Source organism: Atractosteus spatula, chromosome 13 (assembly GCF_055471065.1).
Source record: "Atractosteus spatula isolate fAtrSpa1 chromosome 13, fAtrSpa1.hap1, whole genome shotgun sequence".
Lineage (NCBI taxonomy): Eukaryota > Metazoa > Chordata > Actinopteri > Semionotiformes > Lepisosteidae > Atractosteus > Atractosteus spatula.
In genome coordinates, this window is record NC_142718.1 from 39,874,345 (window position 1) to 39,900,050 (window position 25,706).

Genomic DNA, 25,706 nt, shown 5'->3' on the forward strand with positions numbered 1-25,706 from the left:
CCTTTGCTTTGTTGTGGAAAACCTGTGGTGAAAGGTGACGGTATAGCGCCCACTGCTATGATCTACTTTAGTACAATTCTCAATTGTATTGTGCGCCTTATTAACCTTTAATTCTATGATAACGGTTTTTTTTCCAAGTGTATTAATACGCTCGCTAGTATTTATTTTGTACGTTACCCAAAAATTGTTCTAAAAGGCTGTCCGCAACCTTGTGGTTTCGTCCTAAAAGAAGAAGAGATGTACAGTAAATCTGAGGTCCTGTTGCAACACTCCGCCACTTACTCTCTAACAGATCGCCTTGCTGATGAACTTCTGCTGTTACCAGTTATTGTGATCAAGTGTTTACTTTCCATACTGTGTTTTGTACATTTTAAATATGTACAATTTTATTGGGAATAGCAACATTGCGTACTGGTTGGCCAATGAGGACATATATCTGTATTTTATTTTTGTTTATTAGATGTTATTTTGTAAACGTTTATATTTATTGTTTTGAATGTATTAAATACTTATGAAAATGAAGACAAGGAGCGCAGCTGAATGTATTTTAATTCTTCAACACCCCCATGCATATATTGCAGTCTGAAGTTCTAGTTTTTTTTTATTAAAAAAAGGCAGCAGTAGTCATTTTTGGAGAGGGTTTCAGGGTGAAGGCGAAGCAACGTTTTGCCACAGTTGGCGCCCATCTGCATTTCACTACAAGAAAAGCTGACTTGGAGGAGGAAAAAAAAAGTTTGTGAGCACACCTGTAGCGCCAGCGCTGTCACGCTTGCCAGGGGGTGTGTCAGTATCCTGACTGAGGTAGGCTGAGGTATGCTAATAACCTCAGACGTCAACAACAGAATAAAAGAGCCACGAGTACTCTGCTGGCAAGACTCGCGGTACAGGTACCTGTGGTTTCCGAAGACCTGTTGATCCTCTGTATCTGTTTTCGGATACTGTTGTTAGCACTGGAGAAAATGCTGTTCTGGCACAACCAACCCGAGCCCTATCACCAGCACTCGACATCCAGCTATCTCCGGTAGGATTACATTTCTCGTTTTAGCTCTGAGCGCTGGTCGTTCATGTGCACTAAAAGCGCGTTGATAATAAAATAAATTGGGATAAAGTTACTGAATTATTTAAGATTTCATAGCCAGGATAAATTATATTTATTACTCTAATAATGGTACAGAAATTATTATATTTGTTGTTGTTCACAAATGTGCCATTTTTTTTTGCGAAAGATAGCTTCTGAGACTATAGATTAATGTCCGTAAAACGGTTGAATTATATCTCAGTTGTACTGTAGTACAGTGTACACACGGGTAGTTCGTTTGAGGTCGTTAGTAATTATCAGAAATGGACGAACGCTTGTCCCAACCTGTTTATCTCTCGCTTTATGAGAGTTACAGTATGTTGAACTGTGTTTTTAAAACGCAGTTCGGTAGCCGATTGAATTCAAAAGGGTCTTCTGCTATTTTAAGACTGCCACCCAAGTTTTCATTTGTTTTATCGGTGTTTTACGTTCATCTAGTACACAGAAAACACCTAACATGAGTTAACTGTTTTCGCAATTGTGAATTGAATCGTATGTCAGCTTCGAAAATTGTGTTACATTTTCCTTCTCGTAATTAATGTGTACTTATTATGATCGAGCGCACAAGGTATTTACGCTCCCCTGGATTAATTAATTAATCTTTATTAATGAATGCTGACCTCTCCCTAGTGAATCAGACTTGCACATCTTCTCGCACATTTCCATTTCTATCGTAAATTAACTGCTGACGATACATTAATAACCCACTTGAGCGTTTAAGTGGGTTTAAGTATGGAATATATCATAAGAACTAATTTATTTTAGTGAAAAATAACTTGCTATTACCAGGTCTAACAAGATCATCTAACGTATCCCAGTTCCAAAACTGCCGTTTAATTTACTTTTGTCGGTTCATAACAAATACACTTCTTTGGTATTTGGGCTTTTCCAAAAAATAAGGAAAATAAAATGACCCAGTTGATGAGACTCGGAAAGATCCGAACAAAACGAAAAACAAGATTGCTTCCACGACATCTCCTCCAAATTCCAGTGCATTTCATTACAGATGTATAGATTTTTGCTTGCGGGCTTTTGTTTTTTGTAAGGTAGTGCGGATTTCTAAAAAATGGAGTCAGCCTAACTGACCATCCTAGAGGGCAAGGTCAGGGGACAACCTAAGCACATAATGACCGGCTTGAAGACGTGGTGCCTGGGATCTTGAGCAACATTTCATCCGAATAATAGACAACATGAAAGATGCTGTAAAACGATTTGATTTCAATATGTCCCGTGCATTTCAATAGTGTTATTCCAACATAAAAAGTTCTATTTTCTCTGGGCCGCCAGTGGTGGGGTGTACCTACCTTACATTCGTGGGCTTTTTTTTCATTCTTTTGATTAGAGTTCATGGGTGATATTTTCTCTTTCCCCATTTTCATTCCGTATTCGCCTCAGGATTTTCCGACACCACGGACAGATAAGAAACTAAATTAAGGAATAACTTTTGGAAATTGAAACCTCTTTCTCTGTTTTGGAGAAAGCAGCTTAAACAATTAGTAGTGAATAAGACTGTTCTGTGCCTTCTTTCTCCCCACGATCATAAAATGTGTATTCTGGTTTCATTGTTTATTTCACTTCCAGCTCCGAATATTTATTTTTCAGTGATGTCCTGTCGTTACCGATCTTTAAACACGAGGACCATCAGCACGCCAGTGAAAACACCTCCAAAATGACACCTTTCCAATACATCCTTTCTGCGGCCACGTCCCCGGCTGTAAAGTTACAGGATGAGACGCTCACTTATCTCAACCAAGGTAATGATGACCTTTTCCAGCCAGAGAGAAAACAGAGCCCCGGAGGCAGTAGGTGTTTTCAGGATTGTACAGTATGGTTTTTCCAAGCCCTAGTTTTATGAATTTGCTGTTGAGACACATCAAGTGTGCTACAGTAAGATCATAGCTCTCTTCACTATCTCTGTGGAAGCTGTGTCTCTCCCAAAATGCATTTGTAGCCAACACCAGCTGAGAACTCTGGGTATGTTTAAGAAATTGCTACAAGTACAGAGTTTTACGTTTATTGAGTAGGTCTGTACGCAGAGGACAGGAGTCTTTGACCACCTCACTTGTGTACACAGCGTCTGTTTTCCACAGGGGTGACACTGCTGACCACATATCACTCTGCAGTGAGCAGTGAGGGCCAGGCCAGGAGGGGTTCAGATCACTGTCTCTTGTACTTGGCAAGCCAGAATAACCTGAATAGATTGTCCTTTCTGACCTTTCTGCACCAATACTTTCATGTGCTGAAACTGGAAGAGCTCCTCCTATCCCACTCTCACTGTTTTACTAGGTAAACAGTGAAAAAATAGAAACCTTTTTTCCCCCCCACAGAGTTGACCTATTATGTTTTTGCTCAGACATAGTAATTGTTAACCTCTAAGGCAGGGTTCAGAAAATATTCAGTAAACAGGAGAATGTATGTCAATATTTCAAGCCTGTTGTTCTCTGGTTGTGCTGTCTCGCCTCTGTGGTTTAATCTAGATTAAGAGCACTACACCAGGAATACAAATAATATCACAAATATCGTTACATTTTAAGACACAATTAAACATTTAAAAATGTCAAACACAATTCTGTTATGTGATTTAAACAGGTAAATCTTAAAACATGTTTAGATTTAACATCTTGTATGATAAAAGCAATGATTATTCCCGAACTTTACTGATTAAGGATTAACAAACTCTCGTCCTGGACAGAGCCACAACTTTCCACATAAACTCTTAGTTCCTGGTATTCTGTGACATCTGCTATTGTACTGTATATTTAACAAAACATTAAAATCCACGGGACTACGGCTCTCTAGAGTCAGAATTGGCATCAATTGTCTGAAGTGTGAACTCTGCTCTTGTTTCTGTTTAGTTTTTCACTTTTAAAGAAAGTCTGCGGCATCATTTGCCTCGGACAGTATTCATTAAAGCTGTGTGCAAGAAAATTAATCACCATTTCACAAGTACTCCAGCAGGCGTGAAAGCATACTAATAATAATTAATATGAATTGTTATTATAGTAATTATTATAATTATGAAGGCGTATACTTAGAATTTGCTTCCCTGCCTAATGCATTTGAAAGTTCACTGCAATATCTAAACAAAGAAGCAAACATAATTATTGACGTATGCACCGCATAAGAAGTGAAATTAAGAAGAAAATCTGTTCAGGTTCACTACTTCTTTAATCAAGGTCCTTGAAAATGAAAGAGGCTGAAGTGCTGGTGCAGGACGAGCTCCTCATCCAGGCGAGATGCACCTGTGCGTTCTTGCCTGCTCGAGAGCAAAGAGAGCTGTGTCTTCAGCACAGGGTGATTTGCTTCAATGAAATTTGATCTCACCAATGATTTCAAATGTCCATTTCTCAAATTTAATCAGGTCTGTTTTAATTTCTTAAAATGTAGGTCAATCCTATGAAATCCGTATGCTAAACAGAAAACTAGTGGAGTATACAGATATAAGCAGCAAATTTGTAAAGGTAGGTTAAAGGTTTTGTGTGTGTCTGTTTTGTTTAACTCTGTGTGATTTGGATTCAGTTCTTTTTTATCACTTCTATTGAGTTGTGTCTTGTTAACACTCAACAATAGCAGACAGCTACCACTCCCTCAGCTGATAAAATGCTAACACACCTTTTATACTGTATATTTGACATACCATAGGAATACACAAATGTTGTCCAATAACAATTGCACCATTTTTTCCCTATTTATTTAAAAGTAAGGATGATTTATTGTATTTTATTATTATAGTGATTTATTATTTTCATCACTTATTTTACCTAAGATTTATTTCTTAAGTGTTTTAAGTACCCATTGTGTTTTTTCTGTGTATTGCTTCCGTACAGAATACAGGAGACTGGGTTATTGTCTTTTGGGGGAGAAAAAAAAAAGACAAGATATCTCTGATGCTCACGGCTAATGTCTGAAGCAGAAGTAGCACCCAGTAGAGCTTCTCTATGTAGCCCACTTAAAATTCGCTCTAGTAAAACTTGGTTCCTAAGAAAGAATAAGAGAATAGAATAATATTATGTAATTTTGCTGCGTGTGCTTATATATATACAGTATATAATATGCATCTTCCAAGAAGCATACTGTATGCAAACAGTGACATCCTAGTGCAGAAGCAAGGCAAAATGTTTTTTTTTCCTTTTGTGACTGAGGGTCTTAGATTTGCACATCATTTGAATTATAGTCTCCACCCTTTTTCATCCCTGTAGGGCTGTAACATTCTTTTCTCTACTCTGTCTCAACCTTCACAGCTGCTGGGGAATTCTCTGTTGCTAGGCTATGAAGATATTGCTTGTCCCCGTGATGTTTAGACAGTCAGACTCTCAGGTCACCATGAACAGGTGGCACCTAGGCAAATAGATGACTAAATTAAGTGTTGAAAGCCAAAGAGGTTTAGAACAGCTATGAATGAATGTAAATGCTGGAAAATTAACAGGAAACATCGTTGTTAGTACTGTATACATATTCACATGCTCTTTATTTCTAGTGCATTTATTAAAAAAATCAATTAGTTGAATTGAGTTTGGTTTAGGTTTGTTTTTTTACTATACCCTTTACCCTCATAATTATTTTCCATTTCTGTATGTTTGATCTGTACCATTAAACAGGTTATTAGAATCCAGTTTCTTTTCCTTTATAATCAGTTAAAATGTTTAAAGATGGCTCAGCTCATATTTTCCGCTTCTAAGGTGACATTTTAAACAAAGCACAAAGGTGAGATCGTCTCTCACAGGACATTGTTTCAAGACATGTCCGTACTGTGTGTTATCAAACTGGTGGACTGCAATGTGTGGGCAATGAACTGAGCATGTTCCTAGAGAGTGCCTATCGGTATAAAGATACAGTAGTATTTTACTGGTCATTGTCTAAACGCACACATTTCAGTCTATTCACAGGTATCTGTAGTATTCTGTACTACAGCAAACACATATTTTATGCTACAGATAGAGATATTTTGAATGTCTGTCGGAATATTTTTTTCCTTGAAATATTCCGTGCCGGCAGACTCGGCTGCGGCAGCAGTCACAGCTCTTTGTGGGTTAAGTGGGAGCAGCAGTCTCAGGAAGGGAAGGTTCTGAGTGGTCTTTCTGAATGCCAGTGAGCGGCAGCCGAGGTCCCCCTGCCCGTGCCTGGGGCTCACGGCTCTGCCCTTGTTTTCAGAGCATCGTGCGGGTGGTGTTTCACGACCGGCGCCTGCAGTACACTGAGCACCAGCAGCTGGAGGGCTGGAGGTGGAACAGGCCGGGCGACAGGATCCTGGACATCGGTGAGCCCGCGTGCCGAACACACTCGCTCCCCTGCCGTCCACTGCCTGAGCGGGCCATCAGTCTTGATCGAAAGTCTGTCATGTACTTTCCGTTGCTGTGACAGGATGGCTGGAAAAGAAATCGAGTTCAAACGGAGTACGCATCTGGTTGTGGCAATAGTGGTAATAATAATGAAAACTGTCTCCAAATCCGGAGCATTTTGAAACGTAACCAAGTTTACTAGGGTTTTTTTACTTCAAAAGTAAGGTTTTATTAAATGGTGAGATGTAACATAAACTGATTGCCATTGTCATCTTCTAGATATCCCACTGTCTGTTGGGATTATGGAACCCAGAGCCAATCCACTTCAGCTGAACACCATTGAATTCATATGGGATCCTGCTAAGAGTGCCTCTGTATATATCCAGGTACAGCAGCACACGTGCTAGAAACACATTTCATAAAATGAACAATTTAAGAAAAATAACACAGGCTATTTAATTACCCAGTGATCACATATCTGCAAACTGTTTTCTAATGAAGGGAATAGGCCACCAATTACTGTATGTTCTTATATGCTCTAAACTGTCAATAAACAGTTTTCACTAAGACAATTATTCATACCTTATATCAAAAGGGCTCCTTTTGTCTTTGTGAATGTCTGCATTATGTAGGAGTAGGAGTATTTAATTGACCCTTTTAATAAAGTGAATCAATTTCTGTGAATGGAAGGATGTTTCTAACTTCATCTGAGCTGTAGCTGATTTTTAACACACAGTAATTATCCATGCTCGTTCTCTGGAAACAGAAAATTTGTTAGTTTAATGTACTCCAGCCTTTGAAGACGCAGATAATTTACCTCCATTTAAAAAACAAGATATCTTCTGTTGGGTTGTCTCAATGCTTCGAATCGGATATCCCACTGCCATGAAAATCCGACAGTGTCTTGTGGGACTGTTGTATTGCAGGTGCACTGCATCAGCACAGAGTTCACTCCGCGGAAACACGGGGGAGAGAAAGGGGTGCCTTTCCGTATCCAGATTGATACTTTCAAACAGAACGAGAACGGAGAATACACTGAGCACGTCCACTCTGCCAGCTGTCAGGTCAAAGTCTTCAAGGTGAGCAAAGACTTCAGCATCCATTCAGAACTGCTGAGGGGTATGCTAATTGATTTTACTGCGCGCTTTAGATGCTATACTGAGGATGATACCTGTGGGAATGTTGAAAACCTGTCCATGAAAAGTGAGGAGAAACTCTCCAGCTCAGGGAATGTTTATGCGATCTCTTACCGACGACTAGTGGATTAACATTAACTGATGCAACTTTGTTTGCTCAGTGTCTGTACTGACAGAAAGGAAATGTGGTTCCATTTTTCTCCCTTACACATAGCCCAAAGGAGCTGACCGCAAGCAGAAGACAGATAGAGAAAAAATTGAAAAAAGGACTCCTCAGGACAGAGAAAAATATCAGCCTTCTTACGAAACAACTGTTCTTACAGAGGTGAGAGAATTCCGCAAATCCCTGTTTTGATGCCTGGAACCTTCATTACATATGAAGTAAAATAAGTAAAGATTTCATTCATTGATCTGAACCAAATGAGATTATAATGTTGACTAGTAAGGCACAAATTAACCTGCCTTCCTTTGGCATCATAGTTACAAACACTCATTTAGATTACACAGTGAAATGAAGAGGCCTCTGGCTGTTAATTGTTGTGGACAGTGCCCTGTGTAGCTGATGAGCCGATGAAGTGACAGAGAGAATGTGTTTTGGGGGAGTCGTGTGATTGACAGTTCAAAGTGAAGTTACTTTTCCTTCTGAAGCTAGTTACCAGTCCCAGGTCTTCCCATCAGCCCTGCTGAAACAGTAACCTAAAACAACCGTCTGTAAGAAGGCCCAATGTCAGCGAGCACTCCTGAAAGCAAGACAACTCGTCTTCATGGGGCCTATTTAACTGGTCGCGTAATCAGGTGTTTCCAGTTTAGCGAAACGAACGTGAGAAGTGTTCGATGTTTGAGAAATCATACTGCAACAGAGGAATGTGTCCGTCTTGTTATTGTTGTGCTTTAGATGTGTGCACACCACTGGTCTCCCCTCTGAAAAATCCACACAGTGCAAGAAACTGTTTTTTTTATTTTTTCTTTAGTGCTCACCATGGCCTGACATGCCTTGTGTCAACAGCACTAACAGCACCCCCTCCCCGGTCTTCAGTAGCTCTCCAACCACCTTTGGTCTCGGAGATGGGTATGTTCCACAGCTTTAATCACCACGTTCAGCGTTAGGAATACTGCCATTCTATCACGTGTCATCTTCTGTGTTGTTGCCACATTCGACAGCTGAGACGTGACAGTTTGAACAGTCTCTTCTTCATGGGACTTTTCAGTGTGCGAAAACAATAAAGCATGCAGCGTTTTTCCAGAGTCTGGTGAACACTGAAAAAGTTAGAGGTTCAGTGTTAGCCCTGGAGAAGCCAAGCCTAAAGCAGAATTCTATGTGTCTGCAGGGTTTTAAGCATTTTTTAAAAAGCTCCTGGTGACTGACAAGAAGTTGAAAAAACAAAGACCACCGTTACCATTTTCTCTTTTTAATAGAATTTTTCCTTGTTGAAAGCTCTGAAACAAAAATGCATTTTGCTCCTTTTCAAAGATCGGCTTTTGAAAAAATCCTCAGATGCAAAGGAGGGAATATATTCTTTTGACTCTGATGTGAGCTATGCAATTGTGCTCATGTGCCTCTGGCAATACTGGATAAAATAAAACCATCAGAACTATTTGGTTACCTGTCTCAATAGTAATTCTGTCTCAAGACGCAGCTCCAAGCAGTGGGTGTCTAGTTTGCACAGCCCTGTGCTTGACAGTGCTCAGAATCGGTAGGTACAGAGCTACTTTCTCATTGACCTGTTCTTCTCTTTCCCATTCTGTGTAATTTTAGAAACTGCTCTCCAAACCAACAGGGGGACCCGCTTCTTCCCAGCTGCTCTGATGTAAGTACTGTGAAAGATGTGTTAATTTCGTGCTCTTTATTTTTTAGGAAAGTGTTTGAAGACACTGGTGCTCTGTTCATTTCAAGGCCTCTTATTTTTTTGCAATGTAGCACCTTCTCCAATCTTCCTCCATCCAAGACACACAGCAATGGCTGCATCGGCAAAGGTTCTCCCCTTTCTGCAGGCTCTTCTCTAACTTCTCAGGTAGGCCGAGGGTCCATATTACCTGCTTATTACACCGGCATGTATTTGCACAAAAATGCTGGTTGCATTGACCAATGTAGCACAAGCTGAATAACATACTAAATAGGAACAAGTAGTAGGCTTTTTCCATGCTGAAAAGAGAAGAAAGTGACTCACACCCGAAGAAGGCTCTACGGCCGAAACGTTGTGTTTTCTCTCTTCTCTTTTCAGCATGGAATAAACCTATTACTTGTTCCTTTGCAGCCTACGCATGCTGATGCAGCTACCCACCTGAACTACTTTAACATACTAAATATCAAGCAAAGAGATACACATTCAGTGTGCTGTAATTATTACCGTGAACCATAGGCTCAAGTCCTAGATTGTATTTTTTTTAAAATTTAAATTGTCCTTTTTTCATGGCTAAATTCAGATTTCATGATCACACATTTGGGAATTTCTAGTACAAAGGGTTATCAGATGCTGTAAATATCTCAGGTGCCGACTTACTAAAGATGTCAAAAGAAGACTTTGTCCAGATCTGTGGGCCGGCTGATGGAATTCGCCTCTTCAATGCAATCAAAGGAAGGTAGGTCCCACCTGGATCTGTGCTGAAAAAGTGTAGATAAGAAGGGACAGTGATTTTGTGAAGCATGTGTGTTCTAAAATGTTCACATACAAGAAGTGAATGAGAAAAAATAGCTGTTCACAACTATGTGTATAGAGGACACAGGTGGAAACTACACCAATTTGAAACCATGAACAGGAAGCACTTCTTTACTCAAGCGTTTGTGGAGGTGTAGAACAAGTTTCCCAGCCCTGTGGTAGAACTGAATACCCTTCTTCAAGGAACAGCAGGATGAGATTCTTTAGGATCAATAAACTACTAACTACCATATAGGCCAGATTGGCTGAATGTAACCTTTCTAATCTTCTATCTGCTCTGCAGGCACAAAATATATGGGATCTTTAACATCTTTATTATCTTTTTTTCAATTCCAATTTCTTTTATCGTTTCAATGTCATTTTCCCATCTAGGTGTATTCAGCCTCGCCTCACTGTGTATGTGTGCCAGGAACAGACCAGGAATCACCAGCAGTCCAAACCTGAGAGCAGTGATGGTAGGTATTGGTGATATTCCTGCGTCCTCCTCATCCACCTGTACTGCACTGGGAAACTGGAAACATCAGACTGACATTCTGGTGATGGATAGAGGTGCACCTTCATATTCATACTTCATAATTAATTACAAAGCAGCTCACGTTTACTGGAGTGATTTGTGTTTCCTTAGTGATGTACCATGCGCTCAACAGTACAACACTAGTGTCTCAACTGGAATTCAGACCCACATCCTTCCAGTTATGAGTCCAGAACCCTGACCACTGCTCCACACTGCAGCCCTTTTTGGAGTCTTAACAATTATTATGGATCCCTCTCTTAATCTGAGGGACCTGTTTGTTACAAAGACAGTATTTTCTGTGTTCCTAGCACTGCTTACAGTAAGTTACTGTAATGTTTTGCTCCCCAGGAGCATCCAATAGGTTTGTCTTAAATATATTCTAAAATATATTCAGATTTCTGCTGCAAGTATCCTAAAAAGAAACAAACCTAGTGAATATGTTTCACCTATTTTAGTCCGGTTCCTCTAGTTTCCAAAGGGTTTCATGCTGTGGTTCCCCTCGCATATATCTTAGGACTCCTTAAACTGCAAATCCCATCACAGAGGCCTGAGTTACCTTGAAGTCCTTTTGCTAGCCATCCTTGTCTCCAGATGGCAAACTTGTGGAGCATTTTACACATTCAGACTCTGACATTCACTCTTTAAGCGCATTAGAGACTTAGAACGTATAGAGACGCAAGCAGTCAGTTCAGGGTAGTTTTGAAATGTTTATTTACAGAAGGATCTCCAGACACCTGAGTACAAAAACACCATCTCTCTGGGAACCATCTCTCTAACTCTAAAAGCATACTGCAGGTCATTGTGCTGTGTAAAGGTACATCCAAGCTTTTATACCTTTGGACAGAGCACAAACACACTCTTGCTGTTACCATTGACAGTATGCCAGGTTAGGATAAATGACATATTCATAACGGATATTTTTGGAGACATCTCTGAAGTTCAGCTGTTAAATTTTCTTCAGCAGAAATAATGACCGGCCACTGTCAGAGATACAGGTGTCCTGTCTGCTTTCCTTATATAAAAAGACTATGTCCTACCAAGTTCTACACGACTGTACTGGAAATTTGTCATTTTATTAAAACATTTTACCATGGTCTAGCTTTTTTCTTTTATTTCATTTTTTTAAATATGTTCTGACTTATTGATGCTATCTTTGTTGAGGGCTTGAAGTGCTTTTAGAAATTTGGCTATGGAATGCATTACTTAAGGTTACATAGTTGCTGTCAAGTGTCATTGATAGGATTTTTCATCTTTATTATAGTATACCATGCAATCTACCTGGAAGAGTTAACAGCAGGAGAACTGGCTGAAAAGATTGCCAGCTTGTACAATATTTTAACACACCAAATTGGACGGGTTTACAGGCAAGGACCCGCAGGTATTCATGTCCTGGTGTCTGATGAGGTAAGGGATACAAGCTCCTAATAAATGACAAATAAAGTTAGGATACCTGTCATCACTAAACCCAGTGGTTTACACCTTAGTCAGGGGGATTTCTTTAATTAAGTCAATATGCAGGTGTTAAATAAGGTGTACCTGAAAGGCTTTTTCAAGCTCTAAAAAGTCTACTTTTGAGGCTCAGTTTAAGAGTTTAACTATTTCCAAGTTTTAGAGTTTCACTTGCTGTCATTCGTTGATTTATAAGATTTCTTTTTATACTTTATGACTGTTAACATTATTTAAAACTAGTGACAATCAATGATGCCCTCAAGACTAGCTTAAAGTTATGGATAGAAATAAATGAGGTCTGTTAACACTATTAGCATGTATTGTGAAGGAAGCACGTTTTACTAGAGATGTAATAGATCTTTTAGTCTTTGTGAACCAACAATGGATAGATATTCCTTTTTCAGAAGATGTTTTGTTTGCATGAATGGGAATAATATAAAAGTCGTGCACATTCCTTTGTTAATTTACAGAATAGCCCAATAATCTGACCCTGATGGCCAGTTCCTAGATTATCCTGTTACAGTCTTTGCTGGTGATAAAAAGCTATTAACAATAATCTACCTGAAACCTGAGGCCAGTCACCACAGCAATGACAGCCCATCAGCTTGACCAGAAAGCCAAACTTGTGCCAACGCACTGAAGTCCAAATGTAAAGATTAATGGCTTGGAAAATGGTGCATTAATTGTTCTTTAGCTAAACTCTGGAATGCTAAACCTATTTCCAATTCAGGGCAGTTTTTTTGAGATACAGCACGTGGCCCTGTTTGAAAAAACTAATAATGACCTGGGTCAGTAGCTTTAATGAAGTGCTTAGGTTACTGATTGACAGGATATGGTTTTATTTGAGTTTATTTGTTTTCAGGAATTTGTATTTTACTTTAAGTCATGGGCCGTGCAAATAAGACTGCAGAAGAAAAGTGAACTTCACGCATCAACTGTTGCACCACAAGAAAAAACAGCCCCATAAACTGCACTGTCCAGGGTGTGCTTTGTTGTGGGAGGATTGAAACACTGACCTGACGTGTCGGTTGTTTTTTTTTCCTTTTCTTTCCATAGATGGTGCAGAACTTAACTGAAGAATCCTGCTTCACAATCAGCACAATAAAAGGTAGTGTCTCTTCCCCTCATTTTTTAAATTTAAAAAAAACGTGTTTGGAAGGACAATCTTTACACTGAAGGAGTGACAACAACCAACAATCATCTCTGCTGCTCTACCTTGTATTTCTTTTCACTTCCTGAAAAACGATAAATCTCTCAGGAAGGCCGTCACTCTTCCTTGTATTGGTCTTCTGCATCTCTCTTCCACCTCTTCTCCTCCTGTGCAGCTACCCCTAGATCACTCCTGTCTCTGCAGGGGGCCCCAGGTCCGGCCCTGCTGGCTGTAGGAGAGGCTGAGCCAAAACTTGTATGTCTTGCTTCACCCAGCTAGTCTATAGGGCCACCTGCTTAATGCTTCACTGGGTAAGGCCTCAGTGGATTTGTGAATTGACAGGATTTCATTTAGTCATGAGGAACATTTAGAGATGGCTTTTTTAAGCCCTACTATTCTGATTCATGTGTCATTAAAATTAGATTAGGATGACATATGGAAACATTGTATTTATTAATAAACATTCTGCACATCTTTTTGTATCCCATTTCAGATGAAAACAATGATGGGTACCATATTATCCTGAAGTGAATACGAACACATCTCTTTGGAACTTCAAGCTTCCTTCAGTCCAGCATACAGTATCTTAACAGAGACCAATGAAAACGTAGCACCTGTGTGCTGAAGAACAGTGAAAGGAATAAACCGCAGATGGTTAATTTATAATATTTCTTTTGTTCTGTCTGCAGTATATGCTATTACCTTTTTATCCTGCCACCTTCCACTAAAAAACAAAACATGCTAATATCAGTTTGAAGTCCTCAGCCATTTTAGTTTACAAATTGTTGGGAGTTACAGTTTTAAATGGTCGTTTTGTATTTTTGTATTGTTATTAGTAATACCAGTAGCGAGCCATGCTGGCTTATTAAACAGCAAATGAGATGATGTGGTGATCATGCTGAAAGGACAAGCAACGAATGAAACCGTTGATGGTTTTTATTAACCTAGGAGATGTGGAACACAGCTTGTCAGTGAGCAGGAGATTGAGATAGAGATAGTGCATTACTCATTCCCCTCATTAAAAAAATAAACTTGATTTGTAGCAATGCCATTGGCCCAGGTTTGAGGAATTTCTCTGCATGCCAGTTGGTTTTGGCGGTGTATTGCTTCATTAACCCAAACTATAAAACATCCGGCATGTACTGTTTTGCTAAAGAGAGATCTTGGAACCCTGTACATCATGTGGCAGTTCGCAGAATCTTTTAAGGAAGTTATAAGAAAAAATGAACCTGTGTTTAGACGAGCTGTTTGCCCTGGGGCAGGTAGTGTACACCCCTTTTTTCTTTTCTTAGAACTCAACAAACCAATAGCATGAGCTGCCCCACATCCAAAAGAACCCTTTAGGAAAGAGAGTGATAAAAGATATTCTTTATCTAAATTAAATCTAATTTTAGTTGAATGAATACGTTAAGAAACCTGGTGGTGCTGAAGTGAAGGTGTTTTTACACTGGATCTTCAAGGTGCAGGGTTATGTCAAGTTCTTTTTTGTATTGACAAACTTTAAAGGTTATGAAACATTAAAAAAAAGAAGTAACCTAAATATCTTTTTTTTATTATTTATTTGACTCGAGTATGTGTACTTGGGAATGTTGTAATGGACAATTTTCTTTTCATATCACAGTTACACCATGATGGTATGAGAAAGTGTTGATGCCAAATACTAACTTTATACAGCAGATGAACAAAGCAGAAAGAGTGAGCTGTGGGCAAGGGACTGTGTCAATGAAGCTAGTGCTCGGGAAGTCGTATGCTATTTTCTGAGTTTGACAATCACCATATAATGTTTGAGGAATGTTTGTGTTTTTCATTTTCTCTCTGCCACTGATGCATCGGCATTTCTCTTCTGTCCCCTTGTGTGTTTCACAAGTGCCACAATACTACGACATTACCCTTCTAACACCCTGATGCATTTTCTTTTTCTCTGAAACCAATGAATCAGTTACGGTTACAGTAGGTGTGTCGAAGTCTCTTGAAGAAACGTCATAGTGCTCTGAAAACATTAGGGGTATTCTTAAGCTTTTCATTCTGTATAAACCAAAAAGCAAATGTTTTGTATGTTTTTATATGAAAAAATATTTTATGGATTACCGTTTTGATAGTTTTGTGTCATGATTTTTTATATGCTGAATTTCAAATCAGTTTGGTGCTACTCATGTTGTTTTCAATTCCCAAGGGAAAGGCCTTGACTTCTCACATGCAGCTTTGTATAGTTCTTAGTTTACTGTTACCTCTGTTAACCGTTTGACTTTTTGTAGTAAAAAACATTCTTTGTGTGTATGGGGAGACAGTGTGTATGAAGTAGCTGAAAAGCAGTTTCAAGGTAGTTTTTTTGTCTTTGAAATGTCCAAAAAAGAATTTTTGCACTGCATTGTAATCATCTAAGATATAGTGTCTACTAGTCTGTGTGATGGGCAACTCAATAAGTCAATAAAATGTACTTTTTTGTAACAAAGAAAACAAACCTTTTTATGAATCCTAATAAAAACAGAGCACAGCTTTGAGGACCGCCACATTGTGGGAGAGCGCATTAGCATTGGTTATTCAACTTCTGCAGCTCAAATATGAGCCAATGACAAGAAAATGCCAAAGGGGCTAAAAACCAAAGCTGTGTTTGTATATACAGTATAATAGACGGTGACAACAGCAGGGGTGGAGATGCCTTGAGGACAAGCAGAGACTGCAGTTCCCGTCTGACGTTACTGTATTTACACATGTGTATATACTGTACAGAGGTCAGGAGAAATCTCTGCTACAAATTGTTTCAGTCATTTTAGTCATTTTAAATGAGGCTAACTCAACTTTCACCAGAAGAGTGCAGATATGGCTTAATTAGGTTGTCTTCATAAATGGCTTTGACAACAATTCATAATGTTCACAGATGGCACAAAAGAGCAAACACAGCCCTGTGGCTCCAGAGAACACTCACAAATTAGTGCCAGGCAAAATCAGATCAGGCGTGACCAACACAAAGGCAGCATATGTGTTTTCATGCTTTACTTTTAAAACTTGATAACAGGGAGGAGTTATAGTTAACTACTGGTGTCTCCTTATAAATTCAAAACAAACAATTTCCGCCTAGCAGTTACATCTGCCTAATGACATGACACTTGCTGTCCAGGTTTATTTCTCACCTATTGATTTCAGGATATTTAATGATCTCAAAGAATCGGCACCAGCAATATTGCTTGTAATACTAGTTAAAAGCCCTTACTTTGCACCCTTTCACAAAGTAGTTTTTGATTTTATAATGCATTTAGCAACCTGTGCCACCCCTCTGCTGGGTTTAGACAATTCTAACCTTTCAGAGATTCTGAGTATTAGACTTCGAATCTCCCCTGTGACCCTCTATTGGATGAAGCAGGTAGAAAATTAATGGGTTGATGGACTTCCATTTGAAACTCTGGGGTCTGTGTCTTCTATGCGCAAACGAGCCCCTTTTTGTTTCAATTTACTTAATCGAAAGCCTTTATGTTGTGGGAAACTGCATTTTCTTTTCAACAAAAGCTACATGTTGCAAAGAGCAAGCATATCCCGTTGGGTGGGTCCCTTCATACAGAAGGATTAGTAAGTGCTTCCATGAGAACATAAAGACAGGAAATACTGTGGTTGGATTCACCCACAGCAGCCATCTTCATTGTCTCATCACGAAAAGCACCATGAAACTCGCTGTTTGCGATAAGAAACAGATTGGAGAACAAGATTGCTTGTAAATTGTTTAAGTCTATACAAAATTACATATATATGCGTGCTTCCACCAGGTGCTCCCAGTGAATATCCATGACAACTTCACCTTTTGAGGAACAGCTATAGCAAATGGCTCAATGAATATATAACGAGTGTTTCTGGCTCCAAGCAGCATGGGACAATAGTGAGATACAGAATTAAGATACAAAGGCACAAAATTTAGGAAAGCACCTGACAAAACACAGAAAATGAGGTCAGCTGTAAGTGATGTTCACTACATTGTTGACGAAACTTGTATACGGTATGCTGCAGAACTACTCTCAAAACAGTGGAGTCATACCACGTGTGAAATTGTTTGGCAATACTGTGACTGCACTTCTTCCACCATGTTTATTACAAACATCATGCTGCTTTTAATCTTTCCCTGGATTTTGACCTTGTCTCCTCTGAGCCTCTGCGCTACCACAATCCATCTGAATAAAATGATCAGAGAAAGCACAGCCTCAAAAGGTGACGTAAGGGGTGTTGTCCACGGGAGAAAAGCATCAATTTAGCCGAGACTGGAGTCAGCTTGTTCAGATTGAACCAGTTTCACCCGGATAAATGCCCAAGAAGAGGAGACAGTGACCCTCTGATAATCAGAAAACCCTTTTTACTGCACTTGTGACAAGACACTTTCAGCTTCACCTTACTGTTACTAAGCAACACTCAAATTACCTTCTCTTTATTACAGTGCTGATGATTTAAAATGTTTGTCTTTTCAATTTGGAGCTCAATAATTAAGCTGGATAAGCATGAGGTCAGCTTCCCCTGCTCTTTGTTACCTACAGGCCCTGGGCTCAGGGCTCCAGGCAGATCTAAATGCCCGGGTCTTGTCTTTCGTATGTTTTCATTCCATACTTGTGGAAGACTGGTGGAAACCGATGCCACTACAGTCACCACTGGTGCTGAATACCACACTCCATGCAACTGTTTTTTTTTTATGGTAATAAAGTATTTACTTGGAAAATTTATTCGTAAAACAGAACTGTCCACCACAACTATCGCTACCTGTACTCTAACGTTTCACTCGGTGCTCTCGGTCCATTTGGCAGTGCTATTATTGTGCAATTACCTGACACTGTTTATACCTCTCAGCACTGTGGGCAGAAAGAATTTACATGTGAATAAAAAAGACATGTTGAGAACCTTCCACGTAATCCACCTCTAGCCCCGATCGTTTATTATATCTTTAAACTCTTAGTGAAGAATGATCTCCTGGCATTTTCCTAGAGACTGGAATCCATTCAGCTGCTGCCTACACACCTTTCTAAGAAACGCCCTTTGAACGGTTTGACCTTCCTTAGAAGACAAAAACACACCGAAGACACATGCTAACAGGTAACAGTGGGGCGGCTCCTGTCCTGGGCGGTACAGCCACAGCTGCTCGGATGGAGAAGCGCAGGTCAGCACGCAAATAGTTAACGCGCTCGGAACAGAGAAGGGGAAAGCACAGCGACAGAGAGTCGAAAACACAGCGGTGCATTCAGTTTAAATTAAAAAATATAAATACAGTGCATATTTAAGATGAAACAATAAAAATCACACGTCCCTGTTACTCGATCACTCATTCGGACTAGTAATTCCACACTGAGCAGACCCGTCCTCCGCGCCAACATCTCGCAGGCTGCCGGACGTCTCCGAGCAGCTCAGCCCTGTGGCCGAGTCATGGCTGACCATTTTCCCCGGCGTTGCGGATGCAATATCTCGGAGTAGCCCACGGCTCAACACCTACTGCTAAATGCCCGGGTACCAGCCGGCGGGCCTCACGCTTGTGGCGGTGCCTGTGTCCCATCAGGAGTAAGAATGTAGCAAAGTGATTAAGGCACTGTGGAGTCGTTAATTGGAAGATTGTGGAGTCGAATCAGGGTGGGGTCACTGCTGTGGGGCCGTTGACGAAGGGATTTCGCTCAGGTTGCTGCGGTTCAATGCCCAGCTGTATAAAGATGTATGGATTCATAGCGCTTTGGATAAAAGCGTCAGCCAAACAGGATTACATTTATCTGTCAAAAGACAGCTTTCCGTAGGAAACAGCATCAGAAATCCGTTCTAGGGCAACGCAATTTTTACATCAAGATTAATTCTCAATCAAGCAGAATCATAGCAAAGGGTTCATTTGTTGTTGTTTTTCTCTTTGTGCCCGCTGGGACGCACAGGCAGATACTGTGCAGCACTGTATATCGAGGTGTGAAAGGATGAGCCCTGCACTTCTTTTATGATATGGCAAGGAATGCAACATCACAGACGGCGAACACATGCTCGGCTGTGAAGCCTTTCTCGGGTGTGTGGGCAAGAGAGACGAAATCTGAAGCAAAATGCTATCGCAGCCTAAACCTAATATTTCTGCAGGCTGCCTCTCTCGGACGCACACCCAACAACAACCAAAATGTTTTTTTCCACTTTAGACTTTGCAGCGTGGAATTACCCCCTACTTCTGTTGATTCATCTATCCATCACTACGAGCTCACGAAATAAACACTTCACTGCTGCCTAAACTTTCTTTGTCATGAATCATTTCTCGGTCTAGTTTGTCAAACAAATCTGAAGTACAAGTTCATACCAGACTGGACCAGTTATTTGCCGTGTCTTGTATAATGCCTGTAATTAAAAGATGACGCCCGCAAATTACATTTAACTATTCGTGCTGCTGAATGTTATCTTTTACAGTTACTCTGACATCTAAAATATCAAATCGTATAGTTCGTCGGTACTTTGTTTCACGTAAACATTTATATTCTGGTCTTTAAAGGGGGGGGGGGGAGTCATTTTCAGCAAGTTTTTTCTTTATTTTAGCCATTCTCCCGCGTTCCACAGTGGTAGTTTTATACAGTAAAACTGTATAACATTATACAGTTAATGTTCGTGTCTTGGCGCAACCGTGTTGTGAAAGGCGCTGTATAAAAATAAATTGAATTGAATATATAAAGTAATGGATACTGTAGTTGTTCTATAGTTAAGTGAAACTCCACTTTTAAGATTTATAAATAGCCACTCCTTTTCTCACGTTTACAGTCGTATTGTAATTGTACATCAACCACAAGACTATTTACCCTTTCTCATCACAGAGCCCACGCACAGCCCATTTGCAATTAAATACGATCATTGCAAAATCCAGTTTTTCACAAACCCAATGACCTCTTAACGACGTCACATGACTTTCCTTTCAGCGAGGTCGGGTTACAAACACTGTCGGTTTTTCTTAGCATGACAACAAGTCTTCCGTGGCGGAGTGTCAAATTCCTCTACGCATGTGATTAAATGACGTTTCGCATTTATAAAGGGCTAAGGTTGAATTACGCATTAGTTCAGTTTTGCTCTGCACCGGGTCTGGTTAGCAAAGTGCTTTGAAGTAATATATTTTCTACCTATATTGTCGGAAATGTTAACAGTCGTAAATACATTATATTTTAAAAACAACTACTTAAATCTTTGTTCTGCGATGAATATCTTTTTGTCAATTATTTTATGATAACAGTTACTACTTTAATCATAGCACATACTTCTATCATCTCGATTTCAACCATTGTCTTATTTATGAATGTGCAATTTACATTGTTTTATTCAGAAAAGCTACTATGCAGCCCAACGCATTTTTGTCCTGGTAAGTAGTGTAACGCAACGGGGGCTCAGGCGGGCGCCCTTGCCGCATCAGGTCGGCCGCCTGAGCCCCCGTTGCGTTACATTGGTGTCAGAAGCGGGGTGGGATAGCCCTTCGCCGGGGACGGCGATTTAAGCGGGGGAGAGTGTAACGCTTACGGCCGTCAGGTACTGTGTAAGAGCCGGCGTACCAGAGCAGGTGACGTCACCGCCCTTCCCTGTGATAGCAGGACTACAGCTACTGGGCTGAGGAGAGATCTCTCTTTAGCTCACGGGGCTGGGTCGCTGCAGAGAGACGCGGAAGTCCCGGGTTCGAGCCCCGGACGCTGTGGGGCCGACCTGATGCGGCAAGGGCGCCCGCCTGAGCCCCCGTTGCGTTACAGTAGAAACTCAGAGCGACAGTTTTCAAAACGTGTTCACTGCAACTACAGGTAGGTGTCCTGTGATCTGTTTTTTTTAGAGGTTTTTAGCTCCCCCTTCTGTTCTTATTGTAATACACATCCAGTGCATTTCTGTAGTAGGGGCACACAATTTCAAAAGAAGACAGGATATTCAGCTCATCTAGCCCGTTTAGATTTTGGTAGCTGGCATGTGGGATTCAAGTACATGGCTCGGTAGCTCAGTCCAGCCTCCCTTAACCTTTAGGAAGAAGCAGTGTCTCCTGTTTCATGTTTTAAAGGCAGTTCTGTGTATGTTCTGCCCTCTGCTTCCTTCATGAAGCAGTGTGTTCATGAAACGTACGGAAATAAGAAATGGGATAGTAGTGGAGGTCTGTGGGCTCTTAGTGACTCTTTTAGTGATTGCTTTCGAATAATGTGGATGATAGGTTTGTTCACCGTATAACGTGTTCACTGTAATGCACAGTATTATCACATCATTTATGTTTATTAGCAAATTACAGTGAGGTAGATTTTTTTTTGACGGGCAGAAATGAAGTAGCACACAAGAAATGTGAGCTAGTTTTTCACCTGGTCCAAGGATCTATTCTTGAAATATTGCAGGGTTTTTGATTCAGTGGCTATGCTGTACTTTTGTTTTGTTATTTAATAATCTTTGGATTGTCTTTTTTATAAGACAGTTTATAAGCCCCTTTCATTACTTAATTGATAAAATTATTTATTTATGTGGTTGACACTTTTATCAAAATACAACTTGAAGTACAAATGCATCTACAACTGTTTAAACACCTGGGTATTTTACTGGTGCAATGCAGGTGAAGTACTGTATCTTGCTCAAGGGTTCGACAGCGTCTTTCCTGGAATTTGAACTCGCAACCTTTCAGGTACACGTCCATTTCCTGTTCCAAAGCACATTCAGGATCTCCTGAATCCAGTCGAGAATGTATTTCAAGAAGAGTCTGTGGTCCAGTATAATAGGTTTTGATTTTTTCACTCTACAATTACTAATATAAGAAGCCAGACGGCACCTTGTGAACCCGCTTCTGAGAGCAGTTTCCGTACTTTCAGTGTTGGAGTGTCTCACTTTGCCGAGATCCAGAGATCCAGTCTTTCCTCAGTAGTTCTCTGACATCAACAAAAATTAAACCCACCACGTGTTCCAAGGATACTAATCTAAATACAGACTTGCCCCTTTTAAATTAAAAAAAATGTATTGTCGCACATTTCATCATCACAAATTTAAGATCTGGAACTGTTTCTTTGGCCTTGAAGTTGTAGTTACAATTCATCTGTTAGAACATGTACTGTACTGTAACTTTAGACTCCATCATTCCTGGTTATTCTACCCCTTTGTCTAACTTTCTTGACAAAGCACCTAGAATGCGGTTACTTATCTGTAAGTACGGTGTGAAGACCAGTCCAGTATGAGATCAGTGTATAGGATTGTAACTCCTGTTGTTAAGCTTACTAATGATCAAGTGCTTACTGCTGATATTCAGCCATTGTTCTCCTGCTGGACTGTAGTGCAGCCCTTGATACGGCTGATCCTAACATTTTGATTAGTAGATTACAGAAGGTTGTTGACATACTTATGGGTATTATAATAATAACAATAATAATAATAGTTGTTGTTGTTGTTCTTATTAGTGACTGATCATCAAGCCCCTGGACAAATAAAATGAGTTTTCTTCTTGGGGAGAGAGATATGTTCTGGAGCTGGTATGCAGCTTAGTTGTACTATTGTATTTCTAGAGAGAGGGATTTAAGAAGTCTCGTTGGAACTGGGATAAGAGCTATATTTTGTTTTGCTTTTCTTTGTTGTCAGCTGATGTCTTATGGAATAAACATCTTTCACATATTAATGCATGTATGAAATCCATAACGTGTCTTCTCCTAATTCTGTTTATTCCAACATGGAGCTATCTGGGATTTGTTAAGCCTGCTGGACCTTTATTTTGTATCCCCTTTTGAATGTGTTTTGGTATTTGGCCCACACGCAGGAAGTGAAGCTGTTATTTTGTATTGAGGATTTGTGTTGGCAGTCGCTATTGTTTTTCCTGTGTTTGAGAGACTGTGTACAGTAGAGCACCGGCTGTAATGTTTTCCATTGCATGCATTCAGTGTTGGTGAGAGTGATGCCTGCTGGTAAAGACAAGGGATTTCGGGTCGTGATTTGATTAATGAGTCTGAACTGTATTGGGTCCAGAAGACGGCAGCTTTTCTATCCCATTCTCTCCCAGCAGAATCCTAGAGGGCTGGAAAAAAGGTTTGTACGTTTAGCTTGAATGGAGCATATGTTGAAGCATCTGTAGAACAACAACAACAAAAAAAAATCTTCTTCTCAAAATGAATTCATACTATGGGGGTGAGGGAAAACAGTGTGGCAAATACTTGTATGTTTACCACACTACAAAAATACATTGTGGGACTCTTTACTTTCCGAGTAAAGACAATTGATCCTTTGGTCATGGGGATTCATTTATTGTGCACATTTACAGGTAAAGACGATGTGACCATTACCATATCACTTGGGGTAGAAGAAGTTTATAGTACAGTGACCAGAGAGAGTACTGATGTTTGCTGCATGAAACAATGACTAGAATCTAAGATTCTTTACTCTGAAGTAACTGGAAGAGCATAAGAGACCATATTTTCTGACCATGTTTATAGTTTATTTTTGTGCATGAAGCATTTTAATTTGTGCTCTTGGCAATACAGTAGCATTGTTTGTTGCATTTATGTCAGACTTTTCATTCCATCGTACCACAAAGAAAACTGCATAGAGGAGGGGACCCACTTCACCCCCCACTGGAGTGCAGCCCCATCTGTGAGACACCAGCAGCTCCCCTGCGCGGCCCACAGCGGGGAGGAGAGAGGAACTGCTGCACCAATCAGTTGAGCTAAGGAGAAAGTTTAGGGATGCCAAGTTGTACAAACCCAGAGTGGAAATTAGTTAGAACTGTTAGGTTAATCTCCTACTCTTAGAAATGACACTGTAGTCAAGCATTCTCCGTTTGCCAGAAAGACAGCATCTCCTACAACACGGTTTCTCCAGCACCCATACTAGTTTTCTAACCCTGGCTGGCTGTGGTAATGGGGCAGTGGGTTCGAAATTACAGTCCAGTGGTTTTGAGCTACAAGTGAGTCCTTACAGATCATTTACACAAGAGGGTGCTATAAGCACACTTTAAAATAAAACTAAGTACTGTACAGTACTGTTTGCAGTCTGAAGAGCAGTTCAAGAACTGCTGTGTTATGAGCAGTAAGATATTTTCTTTTTGTAGCAGCCTGATAAAGCACTCTGTTGTGACCAAAAACCCCCTGCCTTATCCCTGACCAGATGAGCTCTTTGGAGCCTTTGTAATGTCCTTGGGATCAGTCGCTTCACATACTGTATTAACTTCATTATTATTTAGAAAACATTTAGTTGCAATACTGGAAAGCTAAGAAATACTGATGCTGAACAATCAGCTTTATTGTGCAGGAGCTCTCAGGTGCTCTGCCCTTGTTAAGCAGAATCAAGCAGGATTAAGAAGCACTGCAGGATGAACTAACGCAACATGTGTGGCCCTACCCTACTGTGACATCAGTCAGGGCAACTGGGGCTTGATCGTAAGGAAGGGATTTGCGATTAAAGAGGGAATTGAATCTGCCCTTTTTTCTCAAAACCTTGGCCTCTTGATAAGGTTGATAAGTTGCACTGTTGATCAGCAGATATAACTTGTCAAAACTTCATTTTACTGTAGAATTAAATACTTAAAATATTAAAGGCCATTTTTTTCACTTGTGTCCGGATGCTCAGTGTGAACCCCTGGTGCTTCCATCTCAGAGGATATGTGCAAAGCCTTTGCTTTTACTAAGCTAGTGGAAAACATCATAAAAGTCTCCTTTGCCTTAAAATAACCTTCAGCAAGGAGAGTTTAATCACCCCCATTTTTTTACAGTACTTCAAGGAATGTTCTTCAACGGAAGCAGAGGCTATATGGATTTATGAGGGAACATTTTCACCTGAATGCTACATGTCAAGCCTGTAACTTTAATTTAATTGGAGATGATCCATTGAAACATTTCCTGCTGTCTGGTCTGATAATTGTAATTATGGTTATAATACATTTATGCAACACCTTTGATGCCAAGTGCTACAAAAAAGAATTTAAAGGTTGACTGTTACTTTTGCAGCTCTTTTGAACTAAGTAAATGGGAGCTTTGTGACTCAAGAGTTGCCTTTGCAAAATTATTTGATCATCATGGCACATTTATGTCATGTGGGTTTAGAGTAGAAAATATTAAAGCATGAAAGCGAGCTACAGTGAGGGCTACAGGTAATGTAACATGAAAAAATGAAGTCTTGCATTTGTATGCACACTATACTATATCTCTGGTTGATGGATATAGAGAAAATCTGGAATACTGTACCATCCAGAGTGATTTGAAGACTGCAAATAAATACCAGGGCCAAAGCAATGCCCTAGCTAACTGTTGAATACCAATGTCACCTTAATGTCACCAGTGGTAGTATTTGTAGCATATGGATGTGATCCCAAATTTAATAGATATTATTATTACCATTGCAGTCATGGAAATAGATGCTATTATGGTGATTTCTATCCAGTTTTGAAAAGATCAGGACTTTATTTTGAAATCAGGCTTTATATTCAAACTCTGAATACTGTAGCTTTATATTAACGTACTGTTGCAGAATTCCGAGGGATTTTCCAATAGCTT

At 40.0% G+C, this 25,706-nt stretch overlaps 1 protein-coding gene across 2 annotated transcripts; it reads left to right on the forward strand.

Moving 5' to 3' along the window:
- Positions 1 to 851: 851 nt before the first annotated feature.
- tfcp2l1 (transcription factor CP2-like 1) lies at positions 852 to 15,724 on the forward strand. 2 transcript variants are annotated; one of them, XM_088930408.1, is made up of 15 exons: positions 858 to 1,021; positions 2,681 to 2,832; positions 4,466 to 4,539; positions 6,230 to 6,335; positions 6,637 to 6,743; positions 7,284 to 7,436; positions 7,708 to 7,818; positions 8,465 to 8,562; positions 9,250 to 9,301; positions 9,412 to 9,505; positions 9,983 to 10,073; positions 10,523 to 10,605; positions 11,926 to 12,068; positions 13,170 to 13,221; positions 13,757 to 15,724. In XM_088930408.1, exons 1-15 carry the CDS (start codon positions 960 to 962, stop codon positions 13,792 to 13,794), a joined length of 1,416 nt encoding a protein of 471 aa, XP_088786534.1. In that variant the 5' UTR covers positions 858 to 959; the 3' UTR covers positions 13,795 to 15,724. The 2 variants fall into 2 exon arrangements, with proteins under 2 accessions (XP_088786535.1, XP_088786534.1); XM_088930409.1 differs by lacking the exon at positions 4,466 to 4,539 and having other exon boundaries at positions 852 to 1,021.
- The last annotated feature ends 9,982 nt before the right edge of the window (positions 15,725 to 25,706 follow it).

What these genes read in the sequence shown, in the direction of transcription:
- tfcp2l1 (XM_088930408.1), top strand. Translation starts at nt 960, where the DNA reads ATGCTGTTCTGGCACAACCAACCCGAGCCCTATCACCAGCACTCGACA. An exon ending in TAAGCAGCAAATTTGTAAAG is followed by an intron (nt 4,540 to 6,229) that starts GTAGGTTAAAGG and finishes CCTTGTTTTCAG; the next exon opens with AGCATCGTGCGGGTGGTGTT. An exon ending in CGACAGGATCCTGGACATCG is followed by an intron (nt 6,336 to 6,636) that starts GTGAGCCCGCGT and finishes GTCATCTTCTAG; the next exon opens with ATATCCCACTGTCTGTTGGG.